The sequence below is a fragment of the Boleophthalmus pectinirostris genome, unplaced genomic scaffold (assembly GCF_026225935.1).
Source record: "Boleophthalmus pectinirostris isolate CB_2022bp ecotype Guang Dong unplaced genomic scaffold, ASM2622593v1 HiC_scaffold_23, whole genome shotgun sequence".
Lineage (NCBI taxonomy): Eukaryota > Metazoa > Chordata > Actinopteri > Gobiiformes > Gobiidae > Boleophthalmus > Boleophthalmus pectinirostris.
Window position 1 is genome coordinate 15398803 of NW_026571207.1, and position 10966 is coordinate 15409768.

The window sequence follows — 10966 nt, forward strand, 5'->3', positions numbered from 1 at the left end:
TCCCAAAAAAGCCTGCTGTGTTCTGTTTGCATCTAATAGGCTCTATTCACGTTTACCCGAAGCTGCCGCTTTTTTTTTTTTTTTTTTATTAAATTTATAAAAGGAAAAAAAAAAAGACTACAATGCCATCTAGATGAAGAAAACTGGACCATTTTCTCAATTTTCCCAGATTTTCTCAGGGTTACTATCGCCAACAGGGCCCAAAGGAAGTTGTCATCCGCATGTCTGAAAAGTCTTGTGGTTTTGTGACATAAGTGTGAATAGAGCCCATTACGAAGTGTTATAGTGTCTGAGAATCAGGAATTGCAATGTAAGTTTGCTATTTGTTGTAAGCTTTACTGTGACAGCAAACTAACAGTGTAATTAGGATGTTTGTTTGGAATGATTGAAGATCACAATAAAAAATCCCGTAGAGAATCTTGAAACATACCACCAGCCGTTAGCCAGTCATTTTGAAAATCAGTGCTATTTTATTAGGGCAGAGTATTTTTTCAGTGCCTGACATTGACAAGTGAGAAAGTACACGTAGTAATAACGGTAAATGTCAGTGAGTACAGCGACGAAAAGAGACACAAGGAACACATAACTTAAATGTCTTTCACTAAGAGAGAATATTATAAAGTTATAAAGAGTTATAAATGAATGGAAAATATTTTAAACAAATGTCTTATTTAATTACATAAACATAACTGAAGGAAAAGAGTACCACATACAGAACCACTGCATTTCAAAGATCCATGGGTTTCAGAATGATGACAAATAGGTAATGTTGTCATAGCATTTAAAGGTCCTATATTACACAGAATTTACTCTTAAGCCATGAATGTTGTTAGCTCATCAAAAACATACCTGGAGTTGTGTTTTGTTGTGTTTTTTAAAGTTAATACTGACATTTTACCTTTTGTTTAGTAGAGATTGGAAATTTCAGGGCTGAAATTATTCAAACGATTCTAGTCAGGGTGTATGGAGTTTAAAAACACAGTGGAGCTTTTCTTTTGTTCCCACATGACATCACAAGGTGGAACAGAGTATTTTCATTTTGAGAGAAAAACTCAGCCTAAATATGCAGTTTGGGTTTGTGTGTTAAACATGTGTGAATGAAACAAAACACAACTCCAGGTCTGTTTGTGATGAGGAAACAACATTATAACAAAGATCAGAAAATAGTGTAATATGGGTACTGTTGAAATCAAGATCGCACTAAACGAGACCAAGATCAGTCCGAAACCACAGGGTCCTGAGACCAAGACAAGACCAAGACCTCTGGGAGTCGAGACCGAAGCAAGACCAAGACCACGGCCCATTGAGACCAAATCCAGACCATCTTTGTAATTTCCTACATTTATTTGTATTTTACTTATTATGTTATTTTGGCACTTACTGTATATGTCAATCCATCCATCCATCCATCCATCCATTTTCTTTCACTTATCCGGGGCCGGGTTGCGGGGGCAGCAGTCTAAGCAGGGACTCCCAAACTTCCTTCACCCCAGACACGTCCTCCAGCTCCTCCAGGGGGACCCCGAGGCGTTCCCAGGCCAGCCGAGAGACATAGTCCCTCCAGCGTGTCCTGGGTCTTCCCTTGGGCCTCCTCCCGGCGGGACATGCCCGGAACACCTCCCGAGGGAGGCGCCCAGGAGGCATCCGGAACAGATGCCCGAGCCACCTCAACTGGCTCCTCTCAACGTGGAGGAGCAGCGGCTCTACTCTGAGCTCCTCTCGTGTGACTGAGTTCCTCACCCTATCTCTAAGGGAGCGCCCAGCCACCCTGTGAAGGAAACTCATTTCAAGCGCTTGTATCCACGATCTTGTCCTTTCGGTCACTACCCAGAGCTCATGACCATAGGTGAGAGTAGGAACGAAGACTGACCGGTAAATCGAGAGCTTCACCTTTCGGCTCAGCTCCCTCTTCACCACAACGGTCCGATACAGCGACTGCATCACTGCCGACGCTCCAATCCGCCTGTCAATCTCACGTTCTGTCCTCCCCTCACTCGTGAACAAGACCCCGAGATACTTGAACTCCTCCACTTGAGGCAAAGACTCTCCACCCACCCGGAGAGGGCAAGCCACCTTTTTCCGGTCGAGAACCATGGCCTCGGACTTGAAAGAGCTGATCTTCATCCCAGCAGCTTCACACTCGACTGCAAACCGCCCCAGTGCACGTTGCAGGTCCTGGTTCGATGGAGCCAACAAGACAACATCATCTGCGAACAACAGAGATTAGATCCTGTGGTCCCCAAACCGGACCCCCTCCGACCCCTGACTGCGCCTAGAAATTCTGTCCATAAACACAATGAACAGAACCGGTGACAAAGGGCAGCCCTGGCGGAGTCCAACATGCATCGGGAACAGGTCTGACTTACTGCCGGCAATGCGAACACAGCTCCTGCTCCGGTCATACAACAGGCCTTAGCAAAGGGCCCCAAACCCCATACTCCCGGATCACCTCCCACAGGACACCATGAGGGACACGGTCGAATGCCTTCTCCAAGTCCAAAAAGCACATGTGGACTGGTTGGACTCCCATGAACCCTCGAGCACCCTATGGAGAGTGTAGAGCTGGTCCAGTGTTCCACGGCCAGGACGAAAACCACATTACTCCTCCTGGATCCGAGGTTCGACTATCGGCTGAATTCTCCTCTGCAGTACCCTGGCATAGACCTTACCGGGAAGGCTGAGGAGTGTAATTCCCCTGTAGTTGGAACACACCCTCCGTATATATGTCAATGTTTATATAAATCTCTCTTCATTCTATCTGATTAATGTTTATTTAAGCTTAAAATGAGCCAAGCAAACTGTACTGCACTGAAACACTCCGAGCCCCTTTCTTGGACAATCACCCACAGTTTGAGAACCCCTTCTTTAAGAGAACTTCCACTGGCAATTTACAGAAACCAAATTCAAAGTGAAGAAAGTGTTTTTTTTTCCCCAAATTCATAACATTTACAGTTCTTCAGTCCAGATCTTTCTGGTTTTGCAGTGATATTTTGCAGCCTCTGCACATCACAGGCCATAATGAAATAAGATTGCACTTGTCAAGTGTCAGACCCTGATCCGAGACAAGACCAAGTTCAAATGTGCTCAAGTCCGAGACGAGACCAAGACCGGTCTCAAGTACTACAACACTAAATATGGGCCCTTCAGAGATTTAACATTATATTTTTGGAATGGTCAAAAGTCCTCAAAATAGAAGGTGAAACCCACCAATAGCCATGTTTCTAATTCTATCTTTGCATTTTGCTTCTTTCTAAAATAACAAAAATATTAGTATTTTCTCTACAAATTATAGCACGAATCACCCTCTTCTCACACATTCCACACATGTTTGCATTGGTTTCCTTCAGGTACTATGGATTTCCCCATTAACCCTAAATGTGCACTGTAGGCAGATCTTTCAGGTAATGCTGACCAAGATCCTATAGTTAAAGATCTGTGGATTGGGTCACAGAGAGCTGAACCGGAGCTGCCCACTGCTCCTGACAAGACAGGAAGGGGGAAAAATCTATGGAGACAAATCAGTGGAGAAAACTGTGGCAAAACTGTCTTTGTGTCATTAGGCAAGGCACTTCCACATTGCCTTGTATGGAGTGAATGAATAATGCACGAAACTGTGAGGCAACTTTGAGCATCTGGAAGCAATATAAAAGACTAAATCATTATTATTACAATCAAATCATTCATGGTTTTGCTATTTCCCTTGAATTTGCCTGTGATCCTTTTTTCAACCATCTTTCATCACCTTTAACCCTGGCACGCTACAGTATTCATGAGACATACTGTACATATCACTAATCATCATCTACACAATGGAAGCCTTTGCCAATGTAAGCTTAGGTGGTTCTGCAGTCTGCCTCTCCACATCCGACACAGACAGCCTCGGACTTGTTAATGAGGTCGAAAGTGGAGAGCCAGGTGCAGTCCAGCTACTTGAAGGGAATACTGAACATTTTCACTTTGTGTTCTTCCCCTCTCCAAGCGTAATTCCTCACCTATCATGGAAAATTTATGCCCCTGTGTGGTTGAACTGAAACAGACATGAGTGGAATTCAATCAAAACATGTCAATATCGAAATGTGAAAGTGTATTAAATGGCCGTTCTGCTGTTGTGTTTTGGTTTGTAGGGAATGCTCTCATGACGTTTGGCAGAGGATCAGAAGTCCAGCCTGCTTCGAGTGAGTCCACAACAATTAGCCTTGGACACAGAAACAGAGAAACCAAGAACACCATTGCCCCAGGAACGATGGAGACTGCAGGGAGCATGTTGGATCCTCTCATTCCCACACAGGTAGGACACTGATAAACAAAACAAAACAAACAAACAAACAAACAAACAAACAAAACAAAACAAAAAAACAAAAAAACAATCTTACCTGGAATGTAATGAATTAGGCAGAAGTTGCAATTGTCCTGATTTGATTTGACTTGGTTTGTTCAAGTGCTGGGTCAGTCTGGGTGAGCGAGCTTGCATCTCCTCAAACCTGACGCTTATTTGGCTTGGAGAAGAGCCTGCACCTGCTTTTCTTCATGGAAATACTGTTTCTCTGGCTTCAATATTTCACATCTCCATGGAGAATGTTCCAAAGTATAGTTTAAACTTTCTATTTCCATAAAATAATGCAGGACATGTGCCTCCTCTGGAAAGTCACAAGTTGCTTTAAAATGAAATGCTAGGAGCCAGATGATGTGTTAATTCCTTTAGGTAATGTATTTTTATTTATTATTATTATTTTTTTATTATGAAAATAGCTGAAGATAGAAAGTTTTTAGGCTTGGGCACTGATAATAAATATAGGGGTACAAGGCCAAAAGAACATAATTTTATCCAATCAGACTTGACCAAACCCAAGGATAAATCACGTCAATCCAATGCAATCAAATAAATGTTTGACTGGACATGGTTAGAAAGCTAAAATGAAAACTAAGATAGCTGTCGACTGCTTTATTTCTTAAATGTAAAGTCAGTGTGTCTGCTTCCTCTACTTTTGATTGGTACCCTGTAGTGCAGTGACAGTGGTATTAGACCTTGCTGACAGTTACAGTTTGCAGGTGGTTCTCAGCAAGACTAAGCCTGCAGTATGTTAGACCACACTTTTCAATAAAGCCACAACTCACAATAACATGAGTGTGTAACCCAACGTGACCTCACTCCAATACATATGTCAGGGGGATTCAGGAAGTTCACTTTTGAAACTGTAAATTCCTTTATTTGTTGATTGTTATTAAAACTTGCTGACAGACTTGTGCTATACTCAAGATTAGTTCCGCTCTCTGACCAAGGGTAATGGTAGGAGGTATATGCTGTGCTCTGTGCTGACTTCAGAGTTGTGAATTCTTGCTCAGATAATTTACTAAATGTCCCTCCCTCCCATTTCATGCTATATCCTACCATCCTGAAAAAGTTGATGAATAAAATTTAAATAATAAAAACTAGTTTAAAGGTAAGTTTTTGGTGATGGGTCTGTCAAATGATTTTCTCCTTGGAAATGTCATTGCTTTGTCTAGAAAGTCCAATGAGGTTAATTTGGTCTCCCGATAATTCATGTTATTAGGTAATTTTTTTCAGACCAAGAGTTTGTTTTTATACCTGACAGTTTTGACTGCTCACCAGCGGTCTTCCTCAAAGTGGTCACGTGATGTTGCTGTGACTTGTCCTATCAGATAATTTATATAGGTTTTGGCGCTGTCTTCCTACTGGTGGAGGCAGGATGATGGCGCCAACTGCAGTCTGACTTCCTTAGAACAGTATCCCAGGTCTGTGAGAGTAAGAAAGCCCCCTTGTCTGGAAACGTCACAGCAACATCAAGTGAGCACTCTGAGGAAGACCACAAGTGAGCAGTTGAAACCGTCAAGTATGAAAACAAACTCTTGGTATGGAAAAAGAACCTAATAACATAAATTGTCTGGAATGTTCACAGTATGGTATTAAACCTTTCTATCTTCATGGTGACCAAACCAGACCATGTGACAGGTCTGATGTTTTTTGAGCAATAAAACCACTTGCAATTGAATAAATGTAAAGTAGAGATGTTTAATGTCATACTGTGGAACATTACAGGTAGAGCAATGACATCTCCGTAGGAACAAGCGGGTGACCGACCCCCAACTAAAATGTTAGTGCACCTTTAAAATTGAGTTGATAAGAGACAAATATTGATAGAGAAAGGTTTTGCACTAATAGCTTCTGACTAGAAGGATACAGTGTTGTTAGTATTAGGGACCTGTTTACATGAGAACGCTTGTGGGTAAAAACGACAAAATATTTTATTGGAAGTACCATTTCTTTAGACGGTGACGGTGTTTTGGAGGCATAAAAACACAAAAATCTGAAATCACCCTCCAAAGTGGAAAAGCTGAATATGCTCCGCCGTAGCGTTTCCATCTACACTGCCCAAGACACAAAACTCTGGTCAGATTTGCTCACGTCACGTACACATTTAAGACACATACATACAGTACACAGACCAAACATGTCAGATCATTTCCATGCGTCGGACCTTCAAGCTGCTCTGGCAGCTCTAATAAACTTACAGGAGGCATCCCAACAAATGTACAGAATATGCAGAGATACGATTAGTGAACAGAGAAGAATCTGCAATTACCTCTGTCAAATTCTGGATGCACCAGTTCATCATAGGCGAGCCAGACGGCTATGGGCAAGACCTGGGATTCCACACACTTTTGCGTCATTGTATGCATGCAGATTTCCCCTGGAAAAAGCTCATCTAAACACAGAATAAAAAGTGAAGACGCAACTTCGCTTTTGTGTCTTCTGTTCAGACCGTCATCATATAACCATAGCCTTAGATGAATCTGAAAAAGATAGCATTGCCAATGATTTGCTAATGTATTTCCATGATTTTTCTTGAGTTTAAATATTCATTATGAAAGGGATCACAAACATATCAACAGCCCAGCAAATTCCCCTCTTCTGGCTCATGTCCCTTGTACATTGTTAGTTGGTCAGCAAATTGGCCATGGCTCAACACAGTGCTTCATATGAGATTCAATTGCACAGTGTGAGTGTTGGAAATAATTTGAAATGGCCTTAAACTGTCCCGTTTTCAAAAAAGCTGGTATTACATGTTCTATCTTACGGAGACCTAACTTCTCTCTTTTGCAGGCCATGGACAATGAGTTACCAGTGGGCCCAGTTACTCTGCCCTCCAGCAACCTGCCCAGCCGAGCATCATCCCTACACTTCATCCTTCAGACAGTTTTAATCCTCACACTTTTACTTCATCTCCTCAGCGATGGAAACTAAACAATAGACATGGAAACTAAACATGTTATGAAGCCTCATACACATGAGATAACGCGGCACAACTCCTTTTAAATATGTACAGGGACTCTCTTTTCTAGTTTTCTGTCAGTGTGCTCTACTTCCTACTGCCACTACTACTACTCTGCAAAATGTGAGAGATCGAACTCTGCGTGAAAATGTGTACAGTTTTGTGCTGCTTTTCGAACTGTCCTTCTCTCCGCCACCCAACCAAAATCTTGTCTGGAACATAAACTCAAGTTTGTGAAAAGATTTGTACGAAAGCAGCTAAAAAGTGACTGAGCAGGAGCGTTATCATCAATAGTGGGGAAGATATTGAAAGTGCTTTGTGCTCAGTTATCCAGGACAAAAGTAAGACAGAAATACTGAGTCCAGCAAAACTTCAGAGAGAAAGCAGAGTGCGGCACTGACCTGAATAGACTCTTCGAGAACTGCTGGCCTTTGTTATACTCTCTCACACTATCTCTTCATAAGGACTTGTTGCCTTGGACTGAAGATATAATCAGAAGAGAGGTTGTCCAACTTCAAAAACAGCCCTGAAAAGGCACTAACTGTTTACCTGTGGAGTTGTGCTATGTGTACGTGAGCATATACTCTTTGATTTCTCATTGTGTCTGTGAATATCGCTACATCGGGGCGGGCTACATGTGCTTGTGCCACTAAAGGAGGTGAGTGGTTTCAAATATGAGATTAAACCAACAAGAATGAAGCAGTATTTTTAGTTTGGGGGAAGATGGGGGGATTCTGAGGAAGAAAAGTGTTGCAAATAAAAAGTTCTCTCCTGCTTACTCTTGGTTTTAGTCTGTTTTTGTGCACACAACATGTCATTGGGATGAATACTTTTTACATTACATTTATACATTTTGTCCAGATTTTGTTTTGTTTAGTTTTATTTGTTTAAATCAAACTATAATATATGGTCTTACAACAGGAGTGTCCAAACTATGAATTGATTACCAGGTCAGGACTGAAGTCTGAGTCAGAACAAAATATATTACTCTTTTACCTGAGATAAGTAATATTTTGGTGATTCGAATGTTGATTCTGCAAATATCCAAGCTGTTTCACAGTCCTTTTTGTTGTTGTTTTTTTCCCTCCTTTTTTTAAGGGTTAGCAGCCATGTTTGTTTTTGACACAAACAAAACATGCATCTCTCTGACTGGTTGGTCCACCTGTCAATCACACCCTCTGAAATTGGGGAGACACAATATGACTCCAGATCCACTCCTCTTTGTGAAGTTTTGTCAAAGCGCGTGGTTCTGGTTGGCCATGTAAATTAAGTGATTTATTCAGTTTTGTATTTCACATGTGTAACATACTTTATATGTTCAGTGTCGCATTAAAATGTTTGTTAATCAAGTTATGATAGCAGATATTTTCTAAAAAAGTGTGGTAAAAACATACTACTTTTGGTAATTTAGGACAATTCAGCAGGAAGCTAGGGAACAACAAAAATTGGCCATAGTTTTGGATACCTCTGTCTTACATTATAATCCTGTCAATTGTGGCATCATTCAGCAAGACTGAGCAAGATTAAAGTTATAACTGTGAAATGGTTGTGTTGATTTGGTTTTGATTCTTTTAGGGTTTGTAAAAAGAAAAGAAAAACACATCATAGATAACTCAATATACCACTTTATGCATAGTTATTGTTGAACCAGTAATAAACTCTGGGTACTCTGTGTACTCAGCAGTTCATGTGTGACAGTGATGCTGACTGTGATATTAATACCTGTTAACAATCTGAACGTGTGATGTACATGCTAACATAACTGTTGGGAAAGCTGTGAATTAGCTAAAGATACAATTTACATACATGCAACAGTAAGGGGACATATGCAAAATTAACTTTTTGAGGCCATAGTTTTCAATAATAAAAAATGTACTTAGAATATTTTTGCATCAGGGCGGCAGTAGCTCAGTTGGTAGAGCATTCGCCCACTGATCTGAAGGTTGGCGGTTCGAATCCAGCTCTCAACATAAACATCTCAGGTTGAGTGGTCAGATCCACTGACCCACAGGTTGGCTGGTGTGATTCCAGCTCCCACAGATGAATGCTGCCGTTGTGTCCTTGGGCAAGACTCTTAACCCACCTTGCCCACAGTGTCTGCGTACACTGGTGTATGAATGTGTGTGTGAATGGGTGAGTGGTTCCTTGTTGTAAAGCGCTTTGAGTGCCTTGAAGGTGGAAAAGCGCTATAGAAAAATGTGACCATTTACCATCATTCACCACTGTATCATTAATTGTGTTTACTTGACCACTACAAAATGACTGTTTCAATTTTTCCTTGATAGTTATGAAAGAAAAAATATATCAGAATTCTCTGACACAGTTTTTAAGGCCATAAACCATCACCAGACTGCTCTCAAATTGAATTTACAACAAGCTCATGGTTGTATTAGCACAACAGTCATGTTGCCTAATGGCTGTGATTATGTATTTTTTTCATTGTTCATTACCACTCCTGACAGCTGAGGGCGCTCCAACTCCCAACAAACTAAACAAGAACATCTCTGAGGTTAAAGTGGAACCAAACACCTAAACTCTGCCCAAAACCACATTTCAAATAATCCACAAAAATGGGCAGTACAGAGGACTAAAGAAAGAAAGTGAGAGTGACAGATGAATCGGCTGTCCTGTGTGATGTCAGCAACTACTGGAAATTGCACTGGTTATCCTTGCATTTTTTACCATAAAGTCACAAATTTACCTACTTTATACTAAAATTGTCACAAAGAAAGAACAGTAGACTGTACTATTCAGAATACATATGAGGTTTAGTAGCAAAAAATCTGTGATGTATGTTATATGCTGTTCTCCATAGAAAACATACACAGGGTTGAGTTTTGTTTTATTTATACATTAAACACACAAACCCTGCATATTTAAACTGAGTTCTTCTCTCAAACAGAAAACACTTTTGATGTAATGTAGTAAAGTGCTCTACTTTCTTTAAACTCTATACACCTTCACTAGAATCCTTTAGATTTCAAACCTGGAATTGCCCATTTCTACTGAACTAAAGGTAAAATGCCGCTGTTAACTTGTAAACTACCTCTTCATGACATCATAAGGTGGAACAGCATTCTGACTTTTGGAGATGCAGACAAACTTATAATGCAGGGTTACTCAAACATGTGTGAATGAAAAAAAAACACAACTCCACATATGTTTTTGAGGCGTTAACAGCATTATAACACAGCTTAAATCTCACATTCTAACATAGGACCTTTAATAAAACGTATTCAGTATCAAAAACACAAAACCAAAGGATGACTGCAATGATCCTAGATGAAACGGTAAACACAAAGACACTTTCTCAGTTGATATTTCATAAGATTACACAAGAATGACCCAACGTTGCCAGGTCAAGAATTTCTCAATAATTTATTATTACAACCTGCTGGGGCTTTGATGACAGCCTTTCAAAAATTCTGTTTCAGATTTAATGCGCTTTAATGTTTACGTTTGTCCATGACCCGCTTTGAGGGTTAACGATTTCATATAACCCGAGAGGAATGAAGATATGGCTTGCGGTGTTTTTATTGACGCCCACTACACATGCAAAGGACTCATTCATGTATGCTGGCTTTAGTTTACTGTTCCTCTTTATTTTCTTGCCAGTGTTAGACTGTATCATTTGAGGTGATCGATTCAGAGGGCTTGCACCATATTCACTGATA

General features: G+C 40.7%; 1 protein-coding gene across 1 annotated transcript in view; it reads left to right on the top strand.

The window, feature by feature from the left end:
* gfra4b (GDNF family receptor alpha 4b) overlaps window positions 1-7986 on the top strand; it is a 47857-nt gene extending 39871 nt beyond the window's left edge. The window contains 2 exon segments of the mRNA XM_055159008.1: window positions 4125-4288; window positions 7124-7986. Coding sequence (XP_055014983.1) covers window positions 4125-4288; window positions 7124-7264 — 305 coding nt within the window. The 3' untranslated portion in view covers window positions 7265-7986.
* The last annotated feature ends 2980 nt before the right edge of the window (window positions 7987-10966 follow it).